The following is a 23,145-nucleotide window of genomic DNA, read 5'->3' on the forward strand; positions in this document are numbered from 1 at the left end:
ACACTTATTATTATTATTTTAGTGTCTTTGAGCTATGATACAAATTATGTCGCTTCGGGGTATGTTCAGGCGTAGGTTAGGGTGTGACAGATTGGTAACATAGCCGAATGTTATAAAATTATAAGACAGGTGGTAAGACTTGAAGACCTAGTAACATGTTTAGGGTCCCTATACGTGTTCCTACTTGTTTAAATTTTTGTACATAACTTAGCATAATTAAATATATAATTGTACACAAAGGCACACACTTATTTCGAGGTTATGTCTCACTCTCAAATTATTTTCAAACCTCTAGGACGAATTTTTTTGGGAATTTTTTTTTTATTTCACCTTTTTATTCCCCTCTCCGTTAGGATGATCGTGTGACGGATAAGTAGTAACTGTAAGGGGGGGCACACTTGTTCTCCGAACCTTTGACACCAAGGCTTGCGAGCCTAAGGAAACGTAGTGCGTATAAATCTCAATCAACCGCGAGACCCGGTTGCTTTCCTGGAGGGTTCGGTGAGGGTGTGAAACTTATTAAGCCAAAGCATATCACACCAAATGTAACAACTCGGGCTTTTCGAATTAATATTTTTATTAAAAACCCGACCCGATTCGATGTTCGGGAAATTTTATCATGTTTATCGAGTAACTAATATTTTATTATATTTAATATATATAACTGGAAATATAGACGTTTTTAACCTGAAACCAAACTTTGACCTCAAAGTGATCCTAACACGGATCTAATTTAGATCTATATCAATTAACAATTAGATCTAATACCGTGAGGATCTAGTTCATGATTACTCTTAACTATTATATGTTATTTTAGGTGTATTATGTGTATATGTATTAGTAATATATTAAAGTTATGAAGCTTTGATCGAGAGAGCAAATGGACAGCAATTCGATAATCTTAATATCAAAACTTAAATTAATAGAGGGGGAACCCTCTATATATAGAAGATGGAGTCTAGTTCGTTACACATTCCGTAACGAACTAGCCTTCCACTTCGTTACATTACAAACCGCCTTATAACTATAACGATCTGCCCTCTAATTCCTTAAACATCCTTAACGAATTAGGGGAGATAATAACTTAAACATCTAGTTCTTTAAACATCCTTAACGAACTAGACAATAATATAAATAACTTTTACATTTTAATAATAAAACGATAGATACAAAGACTCGAGACGCAAAACCGTGCACTAACAGACACCCCCTCATCTTGAGCTCTTTGTCTTTAAGTTATTTGAAGCGCTTGGTCTGCCAGTCTTTGCAGCTGTGAATCCCAGGCTCATGAAATACACGAACAACGCGTTGAAATTGCATTGCTCGGTCATAGTATTCACGACGCTGGATTAATATTTTATTCTTGAACAGCACGTCATTGTCGGTCTCTGTCAAGTTCACGAGCCACATCGGATCAATGATCTATTTCAACTCGGTCTTTAAGCCCTTACCCAAAACAATAACGGCCTCGCCAGTTCGATTGTCATAATACCAACGGTTAAATGACAAATACATATGCTGATTCAGCGTCTTGACTAATACACGCCTCATCGTTTTCGGCGGTTTAACTTAAAGCACCAACTTCCTCCAACCCGTTCTTGGATTTATCTCATCAATGCGCTTACGAATTGGAATCTGTGGCTTAAAGAACTTAAATCCGTGATTGACCTCGAAAAACAAATGTTGATGGATCCATTCTGCTCGACGATTTCCCCCACGGTTAATAAAAGGACGGTACGCCAGAGTCCGTACATCCCATCTTGGTAATGAAAGAACGTCAGTAATCTTTTCATAATATTGAACGCCTTTCTCCCATTTGATGATACAAACATTTAATTCAGAATCGAAAAGCCATGAAACAATATCACCTTGAACTTTAGACACGACCTTGAAAGAAGTCATCTGATTTGCTTTGGATGGTGCAATGGCTTCCTGCTTTCATTCTTCATTAACGTATCTGTATGCATCGATAATCTTACGAGCTTTCTTGTCCCGACAAGCAAACCATCTTTGAATATCAGCAACCGATGGATCAGGAATCAAATCAAATTTTGTATCAACGTTCTTGCATTTTGATACCTTCTCTAAATGATCTTCGGCTGCTTTAACTATTTCTTCATTAAATATCGGAGCACCCTGATCAACATTAGAGTGTTGAAATAAGTCAGGGTATTCCTCAGCCGTCACGTCCTCAATCTCAATTTCCTCATCTTCATAAATAAAGGACGTGTTCATCTCAATAGTTGGGTCATTCAAGACCTCTTCATCATTCTCGACCTCCACATCATTCTCAGCCTCTAACACGGTCAGCTCGTCGTCATTTAGACACAGCAGTATAGAAATATGCTCTCGTGTTAAGGACTGCTCAAGAAACTGTCCTGCTTCTATCTCATCAGTGTTAACAATGCTTCTGACCATTCCCGACCCATCGATAAATATAATAGTATTGGCTTTTATCGAATCGATGGTTTTAACATTCTCAGAGTCATGATAAACAACCAACTGTTTTCCCGAATCACCAACAGCACTTGTACCTGCACTAGAAGACGAGCCGTGAGTTTATTTAGGCTCAGATCCTCCAGTACCCGAAGCATCTGGATCTTCATCATCATTCTTGAGCTTCTTAAGTGCATCGTCCTTACATGTCAACTGCAAGATAAGATCCTCTTGTTCTTTTATTTTCACCCCCTAAGACATAACAATCTCACAAAGCTCCTTTGTTTCTTTTTGACAATAGAATACATACCCATCAGCCTTCGTTGATTGTCCATCATACGTTCTTGAGTTATTCGGTCAGCAGACATTTGATTTTCATACAAATGGAGTAGACTCAAGACCATATTCATTTGTTGATCATGTGACATAGCAAGAAACGAAGAAGGGATCGGTTGAACAGGACCTTGAGGTCGATTAAGCCTCAGAAATGAAAAGTACATAGGTGGGGGAGGCATCATCGTCGGTGTTGGAGAAACCACCGATGAGTCATTGGCCTTGGTAATGTAGATAAAACATATTGTTGAATCATACCAAGCCTAGGATCCGATGCGAGTGTGGTCGTCAAAGTGAGTTCCGGGGTGCTTGTAGTAAGCGACATCGCCGGTCTTTGAGAAATGAACGACCTTGTGTAACATCCTAAAATATTCTAATATTAAATAAAGATAGTCGCGTTTAGTTATCATGTGTAAATAGAAATATTAAATGAAGAAAGATCATGGACTTAGATTAATTATGATGGATTAAAGGGTAATGGGCCTTAGGTCCATGGGCTTTAAGGGATATAAATACCCCCTTAAACCAACCTAAAACCCTAATCCTCATTCCATCTTTCCATATTGCCTACACACTAAAAAACACACACATACACCTACACCATACATACGGCCAAGAGTGGCGAGAGAGATTTGAGAACAAACGGACGTTAGCTTGCATTAGATTTTTATTACACGAGCTAAATACAAGATCTAGAGTTCATAAACAAGTTAAACGAGATCCAAACAAGCATTAAAGGTATGTTCTTGACCCTTTAAAGTTCACGTTTTTATGAACGGTTAGCCTTGAAACTTGAACCTAGAGTAGATCGGGTATAAAAGAGTATTAAAGTAGCGAACTTGATGTTAGAAATGAACTTAATGAACTCGCGGCTTCTTGTGACTCATTTAAAATAAACCCTAGACCTATTATTGAATGTTTTAATCTTAAAGGCCCAAACTTTATGCTTTTCTGAGTCGAGATTTACCCGAAAATGATCATGGGAATGCTCACGGGTTGGGTTAATACCACATCGAAGGGTTACACATTAAAACGGAGATGATTATAGGATTTTGGATGAGCCGTGGCTACTGCTGGGTAACTTCGCCCGCAGTAAGTTCGCCTGCATGTTCGCCAACAAGTTCGTTGAGCAAGTTCACTGCAGCTAAGTCGCCTGTAGCAAGTTCACCTGTGGTTAACTTCGCTACATACAAGTTCGCCTAAGTTCGCCACTGTTAAGTTCGTTGAATGTTAAGTTCGCTTAAGTTAGGTTCGTTTAAGTTAAGTTCGCTTAACATGTATTAAGAATGAGTTAACGAATTGGAAAATAAATTAAAATCCTAATGGAAAATGTGTTAAAGACAGTTAATGGAAATAAAATTTTTCCAAGCTGACCTGGCAGATCGACCCCATCTAGGGGCTCTGCCCCTTGGACCCTACTAGGAGTTGCCGCCCCTAAACCCCGCTGCCAGGGGCGCTGCCCCCGGAACCCCGTTAGGTGAGGGTTATAAATAAACTAGAGACACGTTATGGGTAGCGATAGATAATTAATACGTGTAATTGTTATACAGTTAGTCGTGCACAGCTAAGGAAAGGAATTACAATTAACGGTGAACGTAATCGAGTTCAGGTGAGTTTCTAGCCACATTCCTTATTATGTTTTTGGGCCTGTGTGCATACTCGATGTGATTAGTTAATACACTTATCCTAAGTGATAAGTGTATGCCATATATGTTTTATGTGAAAGGTATGATTGACTGCTTGTCGGTACATGAACGATATTCGGATATTGCATGTACTGCCAGGTAAAGTTTTGATGATAAGATTATTGTATGTGAAGAATGAATGATGTATGTATGTATGAACTTACAATTATATATATAGATAGGTATCGTATGAAGGTTCGGAAGAAAGGGTTACCGGACCCTAATAATATTCGAGGATGGAGGGTACCGGACCCTAATAATATCCGAGGATGAAGGAAGACCGGACCCTAATAATATCCGAGGATGAAGGGTGACCGAACCCTAATAATATCTGAGGATGGAGGGTACCGGACCCTAATAATATCCGAGGTATGTAGGGCGAATGCTCTTTATAATGTAAGGTTAGTTATGGATGTATATGGAGGACTAATGGACAGGTTAAGTATTTAATGCGTACCTACGGGCACGTATATGTGTATGTAAAGTAAGTTATGTGATTAACTAGAACTCACTCAGCGTAGCTGACTTTTAGTATGCACGCATGCAAATAGGTTGAGGCATCTCACGTGATTGAAGACACATGGCATGGAATCAAAGATACTAGCATCTCGAAGAAACGTTGTGATGTTTTAAAGACTATGTTTTGTTTTAAATGATTATGAATGTTTTATAAGACAAGATTTGAAGGTTATGTAAAATGTTATGGTTGAAGTTTTTATATTCCGCGAATTTTTTAATTAACTTTGATATTTAGAACTGTGTTTATGAGTAAATCCAACACCAAATGTAGGGCACTGGTAACGGGGCCTTACACCTTAGAGGTTGAACTCCAAATGAAATGCCAGCACCAGCCGACACACGTCATTTAGATGACCCTTCACCAGCTACCTCCTTTCCCTTTCGTTTTTGTTGAGTAGCTATAACAGCAGCCGCCTCAACCTCAGCTTGTTGTTGAGCTGGATCACCACCATCACCATCACCATTACCTCCATCATTATCATCACCCTCATTCCCACCTGGTCCTTCCTCACGCTCAGAATTCAAGTCATCGTGGATCCAGCGATCATTGAGAGGACATACATAATCTGGATTCACCAAATGCCCAGTCAATATTTTGGTTGGTAGATGTGGATCTTGCCTATAAATCTTCATTCTGCGAACAAAATCTGCTGTCATATGTTCCAGCACCATCACATCATTCTGAAGTGTCTGATCAATCACCAGGTCTGGAATCAGATCTTGGATAATAAGCTAAATGAATCGAGGATACATTAAGAATTTCTTGCGTCTATTCATCACAAGACAATTCTCCTGGAGATGATAAAAGATCATCTCAGAAAAATTGAATGGTTTATTTAATATCAAGGCAACAAATGCCGATTGTAACATAACCCGACATCATCGAAACCACCCTTCCATCCACCATGGCAATGAATTAAAACATGAAGTAAGTACTTGTATGTTGGGCACAAATACACCTTGTTATACATGGACTTCCCCAAATCACCAGTATAGCGAACACGGGCAAATAAATTTCGAATTAACTCTCGATTAAATTCACACGGGTTATCCATATTATCATCAAAATGCAAAACTCTTCTGATAACTCCCCGTGTAATAATAATAGACTTCCCGTTGATAGTAGCTGTAATGTGATTCTCAGCTTCAACATAGCAGGCTGAATTCCAGAATTGACGTATAATACTGAAATAAACATTTGGTCGAGCAGTCACAACATAATGAATCACCGAACGTCTTATAAAAGTCAATAACTCTCCAAATACGTCCTCATCAGCAAAATTCATACCGACAAAAGCACAAATGTTATGCTTTTTATCGTACGATAATAAAGATAACTCCAGTTGTTGTTGCTATTATTGCTGTTGTTGCTGTGGCTCAGCTACAGAAGGATCCTGCTCCATATTATCTGCTATTATGCTATATACATGAACTCGATAATTAGTGACAATGAATAATAAAAATACAAATATAATTAAAAGATTAAAATTAAACTAATTTATAAACTTTTAATTTTAAAATAAATTAAAATGTCATTCGTTAAATATTCTGATTCGTTATAACGAATTGGAGATTCTTTATGACGAATTAGATACTTCGTTATCAAGTAAATAAGGCGAATTAGATCTAACGAATCAGGAATAAAAGCTAACGAATTATGACTTGATCATTCGTTATAAATTAAAAATGATTATCCTGATTCGTTTGATCTGTATAACGATTTGGACACGAATTAGTTCCAATTCGTTACACAATAACGAATGGCCCTTTAAGCTTGATCTTTGACTGATAAAAGCCCAAGTCAAAATTGACAAGAACATCAAAAAGTCAAAACTGCAAACTAAAATCAATTCAACCATAATTATCGATGTAAAACCAAACAAGTGATCACAAGGATGAAACACATCGCGAATGTAGTTGTATTGATCTTTTGTACCAAATCGTGGTACATATAAGGTAAATTAACTTAAAACCCGATAACTTAATCGATAAATTAATCCAACAAATGGTCTTTAAATATGACGAAAATCATCACGCTGAGATCGCCATTACCTTATGATTCAAAAACACGGATTAGAATTATGTATAATGATGATCGGATTTTCAGTGAAAAATTCGGCAGGGTAACAGTATATTAGTGAAGAAGAAAGTGAATAGGGGAAACGAATGGGTGCATGAATCCCTATATACTCTGGCACGACACAATCTCCAATGCAATGAATCATCTGATTCGTTTATATTTGAAATAACGAATTAAGTGATTCGCTATTATAAAAACACACGTGGCATAACGAATTAAAGTTAATTCATTAAGTTAATTATAAGGAATTAAAAATCATTCGTTATAGAGTGGCGGAAGCGAATTAAATTAACGAATTGAAGCGCAATTTGTTATGAATGAAATTAATTCGTTATAGTTAACGAATTACTTTTAACAAATTACATTTAATGAATTACATTTATGTAAATTTTTTTAAATTAAATAATTAAATAAATGAATAAATAAATAAATGAATCAATTAAATATATTTTATTGATACCAATTGAGAATTAAATAAATCAACGAAATCCAGTATGCCGATGATCAAATACCTTAACATGTTTTACGTTCAAAAACACTTAACTTAAAAAGAATGATTAAATAATTTGTAAATGAAAAAGGAAAATCTTTTTGATGTTTTGGATCTTTTGGTGTAAAATATTTACAAGAAAATTATCCGAAAGTAAGACCTAAAATAGAAAAATATTTTTGTATTTTTGTATGATCTTTCAAAAGGAGTACCTATTTTTGGATTTTTGGTGAGTTTAAGTAGAGAATCATATTGACTAAATTGCCCTTCCATCTCAGTTTTATATTACAACGATATTATGACTGGTGTAGAGTCGGTCATTGATATTGTTGTCCAATTAAATCTTATAACAAACTTTCAAGTGTTTTTGTGATATGATTAATGGTTCAATTAGGGCACAGAATATCAGAAACTATCAGCCTCTAATCTCGGTTCAAGCTTAGTTTGATTTTACCATATCACCCCAACTCGACTTAAACCATTAAAATGTCGATCAAAATTTGAATTTTTAGAATTTTTTGATAAATGCATCAAGTTTCCTTTACTGTGAGTGTATGCATGTGTCCATATCAGTTTACATACATTGTATCCCTTGGGTCCATTTCTTATTGGTATTGAGACGCGCGCAAGGGAGGAACATATGTATGACTGACAGCGGATTTGATCAAGTCAGTAGTTTAGATTTGTACGAAGTACAACAGTGATCAAGTTTAATGACTTTGGGTTTGCTCTAAAAGCTAATGAAATATTCATGTATATGAATACCCAGATGATTTAGCAGCATAAAGACTCACAGTTCCAGAATCTTAACGCTTGTTATTTGCTTTATTTTATTTTTGGTGATCAGACAAAAATAAGGCTTGAGTATGACAGGCTGTTATCCTTACCGAGATTTTTGGTAGAAACTAACACCTCTTTCAATTTGGCGTTTCTTTATGTTTATATCACATACTTAATCTATCAGCTTGTTTAAGACCTATCAATGCACCAATGGAATTAAGCACACAGCCTTTTAAGCTTATTTCTTTTTGGATATGGGGTCTACTGACCAATGTACTATCATTTTCTATTTTTGCTTCAAAACTCAATTTTTGTGGTGCATAAAAAATAAATTCAATCGCCCCAGTCACTTTCAGTCTCTAGATTAATCGCTATCCTATCAATCTACAAGTAGATAAAAGGACCAACACATGCAAGCATGTTCCACAAACTTAAATAACTGACATAGTTTTCAGCGAAAGAATAAAGTAAAACGCATAACAATCGCCCCAAAAACTTTCCATTATCAGGTAAATGGCTATCCCGAACGTTTACAAGTAAATATCAGGACCAAACATATACAAGTATATGTCCTTCAAATGTAAGCAATTGACATAATTTTCAACAAATGTATGCAAAAATCTTTTTGGATTTTCTCTTTATATTTATAAAACACAATCTTTTTGTCTTTTTCGGATTTTTCTATACAAACATAAAAACAATATTTTTGGTTTTTCAAAATTTTAATTCTTTTGAATTTTCAAAATTTTTAAACAAGAAAAACATATTTTTGTCTTTTTCAAAATTTTCAATGTTTTTGGATTTTATCTATACAAACGAAAACCACAATATTTTTTGTATTTTCTATTTCTATTTCACCTCCTAAAATCCAAAACCAAAATAAAAAGAAAAGAAAATTATAACAAAATAAAAGCGAAAATAAAGATAATTATCCTTTTTTCAGGATATCTGCAAAGGTTTTTAATCCATTTAAACCATGCAAAAATTAAAACGTGTTTTGTCAAATGCTTTGGTAAATAGATCGGCTTTTTGAAAATCAGTATGTACTTTCTCAAGATCAATTAGCTTCTTTTCAAAACAGTCCCGTATGAAATGATATCGAATTTCGATATTTTTCGTTTTAGAGTGTTGTACGAGATTTTTGGTGATCCTAATGGCAGCAGAGTTATCAATTAAAATGGGAGTAGTAAGAAACTTCAAACCGTAGTCGCGCAGATGTTGTTGTATCCACAAAACCTCCATAGTCTGAATCAGAAAAGGCAGTAAGTTCAAAGTTATCGTCCTTAGGGTACCATAACCCGATGTCAGGATTGCCCCTCAGATATTGAAGAATACGCTTCACCGCTGCCAGGTGAGTCACTCGGGGACTTGCTTGGTACCTAGCACATAAACAAACTGCAAACAATATTTCAGGTCGAGAAGCAGTAAGATACATTAAAGAACCAATCATAGCTCGATAGAGGGTAGGATAGACGGTATCCTCCAATTCATCCGGTGATAAATTGTGACCCACGGGGAGAGGAGTTGAAGGGATTTTTCCGGCAGTAATCTTGAATTGGCTCAAGACATCGTTCACGTATTTAGTCTGGTGAATGAAGATTCCTTTCGCAGACTGGTGAACCTGCAACCCTAACAAGAAGTTTATCTCTCCCATCGAACTCATTTCAAACTTTGTTTGTATAGACTTCTCGAATTCCTTAAATAACGCGTCATTTGTTGACCCAAAGATAATGTCATCGACATAAATCTGAACGAGGTGAAGATCATCACCAATGTTTTTATAGAATAAAGTGCAGTCAACAGTCCCTCGCTTGAAGCCGTTATCAGTAAAATGATCGGCAAGCATGCCATACCAAGCTCTCGGGGCTTGATGTAGACCATACAGGGCCTTATTTAAGCGATAAACTCGGTGCGGATAATCAGAAACTTCAAAGCCAGGAGGCTGTAACACGAACACTTCCTCATGTAGTTCACCGTTGAGAAAAACACTTTTAACATCCATTTGATAGACTTTAATATTCTGGTAAGCCGCATAAGCCAAAAAAATTCGTATAGCTTCCAATCTTGCAACCGGAGCATATACCTCAGTGTAGTCTATACCCTCTTAATTATGGAAACCTTGCACCACTAGTCGTGTCTTGTTTCTCACGATCACCCCACGATCATCCTTTTTACATTTAAATACCCACTTAGTTGGAATAGGCTTCTTAACTCTAGCGGGTTTGTCAACAAGATCCCATACACCCAATCGTGCAAATTATTGCAATTCCTCTTGCATTGCTTCTACCCAAAAAGGATCTTCAAGTGCCATACGAGGCGTAGTTGGCTCTACTTGGGATAGAAAGCAAGTGAATTTGGCAACATTTACGATTCCAGAAGAATGTAAATCTGCGTAAGCACACAATACATTATTCTCACTAGAAGAAGCAACTTGATGACGTGTTTGCACGCCCACATCAAGTTCTCCAATGATGTTTTCGTTTGGATGATAATTATGAATCCTAAGAGTGGGATTCTCAGGAACACAACATTTTCAAATAAGTTAGTGTAATGTTCTCCAAGCTCATGATATGAATCATCACTGTCAACTGTATCAAGTTCAATAACGTGATCAACAACTTGATTATAATCAAAAGAGTTAGAAACATTATCAAATGAAGCTGGAGGATCATCACTTGGATCTTCAGTTGGAGCTTCAACCTCATTAGAACTTGAAAACCTTGGAAGTAACTATTGATCTTCAAAATACGCATGAACCAGGTCTTCATCTGGTTGCTCAGTTGATGGAATAAATGAATTAAATAAACCATCATAATCAAACATCCAGTCGGGACCTTTCCCTTGAGGAGGTGTGGTGTATCTTTGACAATCCACATGGTACCATTCCTCCACACAACCAGAAGTAAAATTAAATACCCTTTTCTTTGGAGAAGCGTAACCCAAGAAATAACCCTTAATGGCTTTTTCTTCAAATTTACCCATATCTCTTTTCAACATCATACAAGGACACCCAAATGGTTCCAAGTACTTTAGTTAGGCTTCCGTTTGTTCAAAAGCTCATAACTCGTCTTTTGGAGTCTCTTAACAGTTAGAACCCGATTAAGCGTATAACAAGCAGTATTCACAACCTCGTTTTAGAATTGGACAGGGAGCTTAGATCGGCGAGCATAGTTCTAGTTGCTTCAATAAAAGTTCGGTTTTTCCTTTCAGCAACACCGTTCTGTTGTGGTACATAAGGGGCACTATATTCTAGATGAATTACTTTTTGAACACAAATGAAGTCCAATACAGTGTTTTTAAATTCGTACTATTATCACTTCGAATTCTCCTCACTTTATGCTTGCATAGTGATTCGATATTATTGATTAAATTTTGAACCAGAACAGGTGTTTGATCCTTTGAATTCATAAATAAGACCCATGAATATCTTGAATATTCATCGGTAACTACAAGACAATACCAATCTCCAGAGATACTTGCACGATTCACATGACCAAATAAATCCATATGAAGTCGTTCTAAAGGAGTATTAATGGAGTTCAATAACTTAGACAGATGTGACTTTTTCTTCTGTTTTCCTTTCTTTCAAGCAACACAGTAATCAGATAACTTAAAATTCTTCAAAGAAACACCTTCGACCAAGTCATTCACTATTAAATAGTTCATCTTTCGAACATGTATATGACCCATCCTACGATGCCATAGAATAGAGTCCTTCTCAGTTTCTTTTGAGACGAAACATGTTTCGATCGATGTAGATACATTAGAACTCATATTTAAGACATAAATATCATTCGATCGAGGTGATAGCATGACAACCATGTCCTCGGGAATGACGTATCCTGCTTTCAGAATCAGACATTCTTTATCGTTAAACACCGTCGTGTACTTTTTGTCACAAATCTAAGACACACTTAATAAATTATGATCAACTTTGTCACAGTAGTTGACCTTCTCAAATGTGATATGCCCATTCGAAACTTCACCCTCTTGTGTTATCATACCCCCATAATTCCCAGCAAAAGCCACATAACCCCCTTGAATATTTCTCACATTTGTTAAGAGGTAGATATTTCCAGTAATATGACGAGAACATCCACTGTCAATTATCCAGTTCTCATAGATACGGTTTTGGATGTACCCTACACACAAAGTAAAAGTGATTAGTTCAAAAAGGCAGCCCAGGCCTCAGTCTTGGGAACCTTTTGAGTTTCATGAGAAAAATCAGATAGGCCGCTTGAACGACATTTGAGTTCACGTTCTTGCAGATTGGCTCGGTTGGAACAAACTTTGATTTTAATTGACCAGAATGAATCACCTTTCGTGGATTCACATTAGAAAACATGATGTGAGTATCATCATCACAAGAAAAAGGTCGTTTCAGAATCTCTTTTATCACAGGAACCGGTTTTGATAGGTCCTTGACAAACGGATGAAGATTCTGAGATTTCTTTTGTCCACAGTTTCTCATAACATGACCTTGTTATCCACAAAGAAAACAACTTCGCATGTCCACATGATCATTTTGAGATTTGGCAAAAATAGATGCCACAGAAGGTTGATGACTCGCATTCTTAGTAAAACTCTTGGCCAAATCATCAGATGACACTGATTTCTTTTTCAGGAGAAATCAAGATTAGAGCAGTTTGAAAAACTTTGCAATGTGGCAGTTCCAGCTGATTTTATAAAATGAACTTTATTGGCAGTTTTTAACAATTGCTTAGCTTTAATCAATGGATCTGATGGGTTTGATGTTTTGGCACAAGCAAATTTACGTTCAAGATCTTGTAATTTGGACGTTTCATTGTGAAAGACACTTTCAATTAATTCTGGTTTGATTAAACTAATCGGAATGTCTTTCTCAGTGAACATGGTGTCTAAACCCTTTAACTTAAACACACAGTAGAAACTCAAGGATTTATGAAACGCAGCAAATCCTCATCTGAAATCTTTGGTTTGTCAGATTTCTTTGAGTTGACCTTAACATGTGTTTTCTTTTTCTCTTGAACTGTATTTGAACCATATACAGCCTCCTCAACTTCATGAGGTTCACAAAGGATATAATTTGAACTTGGAATGTTCTCATTTTTGTGTATAATTTCTGGTTCAAATACATCCTCAATGATGACTTTATCAACATTCTCAACAAAAACTTTATTACTTTCAACATGAGGTTTTTGAGTTGATGATTGGACTTTAACATGATCAGTTTTTACTGGTTTAGGTTTTTCTGAATCAACAGATTCATTCACAATTACCTCTTCATCTTTTCTAGCAAAAGGATTTATCATATAATCATTGAAAAACGGTGGTGGTATTTCAACAAAGTCTATACCCTTTTTAGAATCTTTTTGCTTACCAGATACTTCGATTATCTCATTAAGCAAAAATAATGAGTTTCTAAACTTGCCCAACTTGTTTTTAAACTCAAGAACTTCATTCTCAAGCTCGGTTATCTTAGAACGATGTTTCAAGATTTCTTGAAATTTTTTATCGTTAATCGTCACTTTGACAGATAACTCAGCTTTGAGATCATGATTACTTATCGACAATGCTCAATTTTCTCCCTAGATCTCATTTGAGATTCTAAAGATTGTCTATAAGTATCCTTAAGTGAAGCAATTTCTTTCACTAAATAGTCATTATGATATTTCAATGATTCTAACTTAGGCTTGTTTTTCTCACAATCAACACAAGAAACAGAAGGACTAACCTCGTTAATTTTGCCATGCAAGCAAAAGTAGTTGGTTGCTTCTCACATGAATCATCAGAATCAGATTCAGTATCATTGTCAGAAGATAGCTCACTCCCACTTGCATCTTGAAAATTTTCATTTGACCCGAACATAACTAGATTAGCTTGATTATCGTTGCACAGCAATCTTTGTGACCAATCAGTTCCATCCATGTTGGACAACATAGCTTGTGACCTAGAAGAAGATGGTTTGGTTCCAGAAGACTTAACAACATCATTTTCGTTTTTTCCAGCTGAACTTCGATCTTGATTTCTAGGACCAGTATACTCTTGGTTTATCACACTCTTTGGCAAAATGTCCAAACTCTTGGCAATTATAACACTTAACTTTCAATTTATCGAACCCAAGCTTCTTGTTTAATGATGGAAGATCTTTGCCAGTTCTTTGCATGAACCTTTTCACCTTTCTAACGATCATTGCCATATTCCATTCAAATCCATGAGTTCCAAATCATCAGGATCGATTTGGTTATAATCTTCATTAGTTAACTCACTAGTGGCAATTTTACTACCAACCATATTTTCATAAGAAGACATGAAAGCACTCAAGAAGGCAAAATTTTGTTCAGCTTCCTTCATGTTCACAGTCGGTGGTGGTGAAAATTGAGTTGCGGTAGCTGAAGTTCCAGATTTACCAGGAGATCCAGAACCTCCAGAAGTATAGAAACAAGCACGTGGATCACTATAGGTTGTTGTGGGATTTTCTTGTGCATTTTGACTGAGAAATGATGTGATTGGAGCAATTTGCGAGCTTAAAGGCATGCTACCACCATAAAAAGCTGGATCTTGACTTTCTTTCGAAGATTTTTGACATCTCAAATCATATTCTTGAGCTTCAACCTTTTGCATAAACTCAGAAGCAGTCAAATCCTCATTCTTGAAATAATTATTCTCTTTCAACACCATTAAAAATGTCGAGTAAGAACTAGGTAAAGCATTCTTGACTGTATCAACCTTATCAGATTTAGATGGTTCAATCTTTAACTTATCCATTTCAGCAGTTAAATGATTGAATCGAGTAGTCATTTCCTCAACAATTTCACCTTTGAGTAGATTAAAGTTTCTGAATTGAAACTTTAACATCACCTTTTTACTTTCCTCAGTTTTACCCATACTTCTCATTCTGATGTGCTGAAATAAAGAAGCAGTAATCTTGATACTACCCACTTGATGAAATATGTTATCTGGTAAAGCCATAGTAAGAGTCGAATGAGCTTTAGTTTCAATCTCTAGCGCCTTTTTCTCCTCTTGAGAATATTGTTAAATAGCCTTAAGGGTAAAGCCAATAGTCTCATCTCCAATCATCGGTACAGTGTAAACCTCATCAAGACAATAAGAACAGTCAGGATGAACAGAACCAAGATAAGAACGAAAACGAGGTTCCCATTTATCAAAGTCACTAAATTTCATCAATCAAGGACACTTGGAATGAGATCCAATCTCAGTATCCAATTGTAACATTTGTTGCAAGAGTGCGTTTGAGAATCTAACACATAAAAACCCGCTATCTTGAAATTAAACAAACTGTGAACAGCAACTCTAACAAACTGTGAACAGTGATTATAACGAATTAAAATAACGATTCAATTATAACGAATTGATTGTAATGTTTGTAACGAACAAGGAAAAGTGTCACGCGAATTGGCTTATGACAAATTGATAACGAATTACCAATGAACTGAGTCAACGAATCAGGTCAAATTGACGAATCTAGTTAAACGAGTTAGATTAACGAATCTAAATTCAAAGTAACGAATTAGATGAACAAATCTCTGAATCTACTTAACGAATCAAAGTAACGAACTGCCAACGAATCAGGTCAATCTAACGAATCAGATCAACGAATCTCTGATTCAAGATAATGAATTAAACTAACGAATTAGCTACAATTAACTAACGAATCAGGTTGTTATACGGGTTATAACAAACTCTGACAACTATTGCCACATGGAAAAAGTTTGTTAGAAATGAGGTTAACGAATCAGACCACGTGTCAGGCGAACTAGATGACAAGAATCAGATTTGGTAACGAATTGAGTGACGAATTGAACACGAATTAAGAATATTTAACGAACTAAGTTAACGAATTAGCTGAATATTTAATGACTCTTCAACAACAGATGAAGATCTTCAAATCTTCATTCTAAATTTCCAGATTTCAAGAAACCAAAGAACACTCAATATCTTAACAAATCTGTAATACAATCACAATTCAAGACCAAATCATCCAAATAAGGTATCAAAATGCTCAGAAAATTATAGCGAAATCAAATCAATGCATCTCGTATACTAAATCGAACAAATCCGAGCACAAACTTAACCAAAAATCACCCTTGTTTTCGTACCAAATCATATCCAAAACATAACCAATACCAAACCAATTCAATTTATAATTCCACTCAACCTTACACTTCCAATACCTTACCGATCACCAATCCAACCAAACTCAATCCATAACCAATCAATTCAATAGAGAATTCGAACAAATTCAACCGAAACCAAAATAAAACTAAACTTATACGATTTAACCATTAATTAACGAATTAAAACAATTAGATCTAATACCGTGAGGATCTAGTTCATGATTACTCTTAACTATTATATGTTATATTAGGTGTATTATGTGTATATGTATTAGTAATAGATTAATGTTATGAAGCTTTGATCGAGAGAGCAAATGAACAGCAATTCGATAATCTTAATATCGAAACTTAAATTAACAGAGGGGGAACCCTCTATATATAGAAGATGGAGTCTAGTTCGTTACACATTCCGTAACGAACTAGCCTTCCACTTCGTTACATTACAAACCGCCTTATAACTATAACGAACTGCCCTGTAATTCGTTAAACATCCTTAACGAATTAGGGGAGATAATAACTTAAACATCTAGTTCATTAAACATCCTTAACGAACTAGATAGACTTTAACAAACTAGACAATAATATAAATAACTTACATTATAAAAATAAAACAATAGATACGAAGACTCGAGACGCAAAACCGTGCACTAACAGATCCCAACCCTAATCTCCAAGGACCTTATTGCAAATTCTGCATTTTTATGATATTATAACCCACCAACCCATTATCCAAGATCCAAACCCAAACCCGTTGACCCGTTTAGCCAACCAATTTAACCAGATTGTGTCTTGCACCTCAATTCTCGTCACTTTTATAGAAATTGAACCATATATAAGGTTATTCTTACCATATTTGGCCTAACCGACTAATTTAATTAGGAAGCAAAGATCAATATCAATTTGATACGTATTGCTATTATAAAAGAGCTGTCCTTAACCTAAAACTGTTAATATACTATAGAGATGATCTTAAACCAATTAATCGTGAATGCACCTCCCTCGCATCAAAACAAACCTTTACCCTATACCTAATTGCTTCGAGCATGGTCCGAAGGTACTGTTAGTGTTTGGTTTTTGTCTGTCGGCCATCTAATCCTCGTACACACTCAATTATTTAATCAAACAGGTAATCAAATACATGTTATTGTTCGCCATTAATCGTTGTAGCAAAGCCCTAACATGAATCGGATAAGCATTAACGGGTTTAATCAATTGGGAATCTAGGGTTCATATGAATTGTTTTGGGTTGGGGAAGGTCTGTTTATAAAGTTCTTGTTTCAGATTATAATCATCTACCCCCTAGCCCAGTTGGCTAGGGTGGTGCATGTTAGGTTTGAAAGTGGCGGGGGGGGGGGGGGGGGGCGCCCCAGCCCGCCTTTTTAGTTTTTTTTGTTGTTTTATCAATTTAATTCATTATATTAACATAATTGGTTATTTAAACTATACTATAAATACCCTTATTAATCAATATTTTATAAACCGACATTCTAACCAATTTCGTTTCCAAATCCTTGTTAAAAACTATTTACACACACATATATTTGTATATATATATATATATATGCACGAAAATGTACAAAGTATAAAAAATTTATTTTTATAAAGTTTGAATCTAAAATATATATTTAATATGATCTTGTTAATTAACGTATTAAAAAAATAAGGTTTATGTATTTTTATAAAAGATCATATTATTATTTATTTATTTATTTTTATTTATTTATTTACAATACTAATATAAAAGAGATCTTTATTAATGATAAACCATATGTAGATACATTACGCATCTTTGGTTAAAAATAATCTTTTAAAGCAAACCTCTTTATATAATGTTTCTAAACTTAATAATATTTATTTAAGTATTTTAATTATAATTATAATTTTTTTATAAATAAAATATGTTACTTCCTATAAAGCTTTGATAAATAAAAGTGATAATAAAATTAATAATAAATTCAAGTAGTATTTAACTTTCGTAAGAATATACCCGATTATCATTTCCTGAACCTTTATCTAGTTTAGCTTCGTTATTCAATCCATATTTATTCCATCAATTTATGTTCCCCTTTTTAATTATTTTTAAACCTTTTGTGGACATGTGCATATCTTATATATTTATCTATTATTTAGTATTCAAAACCGTAACTGTTTAATCCTTGTGTGTATATCTATTTTATGCCTAACTTGCTTACTGCTTTCTTGCTTTATCTGAATGCATTTTGGTGAAGTTCCTCATTATAGTATGATCATACGAATATCTTCGACAACCGATGCCCATTTTTATGGCACGGTTTAGTCCTTGCTTGGTAACCAATGTCCATTTATATGGAATTGGTTGAGCCATTTCTTTAGGATTTGATTGATTGTTTATATGCTATGGTTTAACTGTTTATTCTCACAGGAACAGTTTGCGTTTTCTTATATATATATATATATATATATATTACATTATATCTTAAATTAACTGGTCTTTTGCTCACTCAACATGTGTTGTTGACAAAAATACGCATTTGCAGGTTATCAGCTTCGTTGTTTAGCAAGATGAAGATCACGTAGAGATGCCTCTTAGGATACAAACTTAATTGATCATTGTTGTAATTGCTTTATACTTGATGTACTTAACTATAATTGTTTTATTTAAATAAACTAAATATATATTGTCATTTATTAATTTGCTTGATAGTACCTTGTGAGCTGTGAGCAATCAGCTCACGCCCCGGCATTTTCGTCTTAGGTTGGGGTGTGACACCAAACGTCCATGAATCTACTAACCTCATTGTATCAAGCGTGGTTATGTGACGGCCACATTCCTCAATTATAACCGAATTCACGGTGATATGACACATGGATATTGACACTTATTATTATTTTAGTGTCTTTGAGCTATGATATAAATTATGTCGTGCCCCGTCATGTACCGTCTTAAGTTGGGGAGTAACGCATCGCGACAATGGGGCCTAAAAGGGATCCATCACGTATCACGATGGATCTCTCCACCGCCTTTGATTATTTTATTACGCGATGACACTTTTGGATGGCCATCGCAGAGCGATACCGCCCCTAGCCTTGCGTCGTCGACATGTAAACCTGCCACATGTCCTGTTACGTTGTGCCACGTGTTGACATGTGTCCACACTTACTTCTCCAGGTCATCGCGTACCAGAATATTAGGCGGCCACGTATCGCGGCACCGCCCTTTTTGGGGTATTGTGATGTACCCATCGCGTAACGCGATGGTTAGTCTTCTGATCCATCACATATCACGATGGGTCTACTTTTCCATATTTTTCATTTTAGTCCCTTATTTTTCGTAGTTGACGTATATAGCCCAAAGTTTTGTAAATGTTACACATATACACATACGTTATTTTGTAATAAAGGAGTAGCCTTAGATATTTGAGTTTTGGTGGAGTGGATGGTGGAACGAAGAGGGTGTATGGTGGTAATACGGTGATGTGTGGTGGTCTGGCGGTGTGTGATGGTGGCTTAGAGAGAGAGAGAGATAGAGAGGAGTAGAGAGAGTATTATTATATATATATTCTTTCGTTTTTTAAATATAATTCAAATATATGTTTAGTTTTTTAAATATAATTTAAAATATAATTTTGTTTTTAATATATAATAATATTAAATTGTTAAAATTACTATTATGCCCATCAAATGTCTAACACATGATAGGACTTAACTGGGTTTATGGATGAACGTTAGTCAAAAGTACGCAAATCAAATAAATATGTCTTGTAAAGGATACATTCTTAAAGTTAATTTGTAAATGACTTGATCCCTAAATCAGTTGTGTTTAAAGGACAAATTTTGTAACTCTGTCTTATATAATACCATTTTATATCGTTACTAGCTTTTATCCCCCGTCTTACGGGGGTTTTACATTACTCGTTTCTAACATTTTTATATTTTTTTTATTTTAATTTTATTTATTGTAAGAAAGTTAATAATATACTTAGGGTCTATTTGGTACGGGGTAATGGAATGAAGTAGGGAATGGAATGGAGGAGAGAATGAAATGGATTATTACAATTTCATAGTCATGTTTGGTTACCATGTTGGATTAGAATGAATCATTTTCATATGTTATTGGTATATGGAAACAATAAAAAACTGAAATAGTTTTTTTTTAAAACAAAATACCCCATTTCAAAATACTTTTTCTACCAATTTTCACAACATTTTCAAATTGTAATTTATAATAACATTGTATTATGAAAATAGATATATATTTAACTAATAAAATTTTAAATTAATTCAAAGTTATGAACTAAAATAAATTTAAAATTATTCAAACTTTTGATTTTAGTCAATTCCTTGTTTAGATGATAGAAAATCACAACTATTGAAATGGATTATTGAAATGGATTGTGTAGTTTAATCATATACTTTTTTGTTTTTCAAGAAAATTATAATAAATTAAAGATAATTGCTAAAATAGAGGAGTTAAAATGGAAAACCAAAATAGAATGGTATGAAATCAAAATGAAAGAAGGGGGCGTGAAAGGAATGAAATAGAATGAATGACATTCCTTTTGTAATGAATGATTTCTTTCCATTCTTCAACCAAACATACTAATTTCATTCCCTTTGAATGGGCTATTCAATTTCTTCTCTCATTACCACATACCAAACACTACCTTAGTGTTTGATGATAAAAAGGTTTTACAAACAAATAGATGTTATAACCCGGCTTAAAAGTTATTTAGGTTTGGTGAGACCTAAGATCCGCTTATTTTTTAGACTATAAAATTGTTTTTTAATTTAAATAATATCTTTTTTTCTAAAAAAATCATATATTAATTTTTGGTAAATATCTATTTTATAGGATTTTTACACCGAATATTTGGGGAGATTAATTTTTAATTTAATGAGATGCTATAACCCGTTTAAAGACTATATGGGTTTGGTGAAACCCATACCCGTGAATTCGGGTCAAATGCATGAGAAGCCTTCATTTACAAATAATGAGATCTGGTGGCTTGAGAGAATGTAGGGAGCAACCATGGAGCTTTTAAAGTTTTCGTTTATATATATTATAGATAGATATAATCCCCCGTATTACCCGAGGAGGGGGGGTGGGTTTGTTTTATATTATTTATTTTTAATATTATTTATTTTTTGAATTTTTATTTTTTTATTGTATGAAAGTTAATGATATACATATGGTTTGATGATAAATTATTTCACAAATAATATATGGATGTTTGATTACATAATATTATTTTTTTAGTTTTAAGATTTGTGTTAACTTATTAACTTTTATAAGTTAAAATAGTGTTTGGGTAATATAACTTATTAAACATTTTAAAGAAGAAAAAAAGAGTTTTGATAAGTTAGGATGCTGTAACTTATGAAAAACTCCTTAGAGCTACAAAAAAGGAATCCCAAATTTATGCCAATAGTTAAAATGGATTATAAATAAAAAAAGGTTTTGGGCATCACACATTTAAAAAAAATGATCAAAATGACCTATTTGACCAACCACATTCCTTAACTAGTCTCTCAATTCTACAAATACCCAAAATGGCCATTTTAAAAATGGTCAGACCGACCATTTTAATATGCCATCCAACGGTTTATGAACCAACAAGATCATGGCACGTGTCTCAAAACAAAATTTGTCATTGCATTTTCTCTCTACCCTTCGCAACCACTTTCAGTAAATATTAAAAAATTATGTGGTATGAAGTATGAACAATATATCTACAAATTCAATTTTCTTATATAACATTTTTTTTCTCAGCAATTCAAAACCATTAATAACCACATTATATAATTTACAAAATAATCACAATATTTTAAGAAATGGATCAAGAATAGCCTTATGGGTTTAAACTTTCAATAATAATAATAATAATAATAATAATTTTTGTGGATATTTAGGTCCATAAATTTACACAACCAATCAGCATTCATTACTTGTTCCCCTTTTCATTCCCCTCTTTTTTCCCCCTTTCCTCATCCTCAATCGAACCCCAAACCCTAACCCTAATAATAATAATAACATCTTCATAACGATGACCGGCAAAGCGAAGCCGAAGAAGCACACGGCGAAGGAAATCCAGGCGAAGGTCGACGCGGCCACCACCAACAGAGGCGGCGGCAAGGCCGGAGTCGCCGATCGGACCGGCCAATTGAAAGGCGGCCACGCCAAATTCGAATGCCCTCACTGCAAGATCACCGCACCGGACATCAAAACCATGCAGATTCACCACGAGTCCAAGCACCCGAAGCTGCCGTACGATGAATCCAAGATTACTAACCTTCATGCTGTGCTTGCACCTGTTGTGGAGTCCAAGCCGCGTCCGGGTGTTCGTGGAAGCTTGAAGAAGTGAGAGCTGCTGCTTTTTTATATTATGTTCTGGTGCTTTTGTTTTGTGTATTGGATGATGATTGTGATTGTGTGATGTTAAACTTTATTATCATGTCATGGACTGTTGTTACATGTTACGCTGTGTTATGTTATAATTATCTGTTTCATGTTTTAGATGCTCTGGTTTTTTTTGGTTTGATTTGTTATAAGATGATAAATAGGTATCTTTTGTTTTATTATTTTGGCCTTCGATTTGTGAATCTCCCGTTCCCCGGTCAATTTGTTCGGATTTTTTACAAAAAAAGGGTCCCAGATCAGGGAGAAGGTGTTCCCGGTTTTTTCAATCGTGTCCCGGGGTTTTAAGATTCCTGCTTCATCCCCTGTGA

The 23,145-nt window shown here is 34.8% G+C and overlaps 1 protein-coding gene across 1 annotated transcript; it reads left to right on the plus strand.

Moving 5' to 3' along the window:
• Positions 1 to 22,381: 22,381 nt before the first annotated feature.
• LOC143541710 (protein METHYLENE BLUE SENSITIVITY 1) lies at positions 22,382 to 22,896 on the plus strand. Its single transcript, XM_077034459.1, has one exon. It carries the CDS (start codon positions 22,464 to 22,466, stop codon positions 22,779 to 22,781), a length of 318 nt encoding a protein of 105 aa, XP_076890574.1. The 5' UTR covers positions 22,382 to 22,463; the 3' UTR covers positions 22,782 to 22,896.
• The last annotated feature ends 249 nt before the right edge of the window (positions 22,897 to 23,145 follow it).

Source organism: Bidens hawaiensis, unplaced genomic scaffold (assembly GCF_021521415.1).
Source record: "Bidens hawaiensis isolate Kalapana, Puna unplaced genomic scaffold, B.hawaiensis_p1.1 tig00012643_1, whole genome shotgun sequence".
NCBI lineage: Eukaryota > Viridiplantae > Streptophyta > Magnoliopsida > Asterales > Asteraceae > Bidens > Bidens hawaiensis.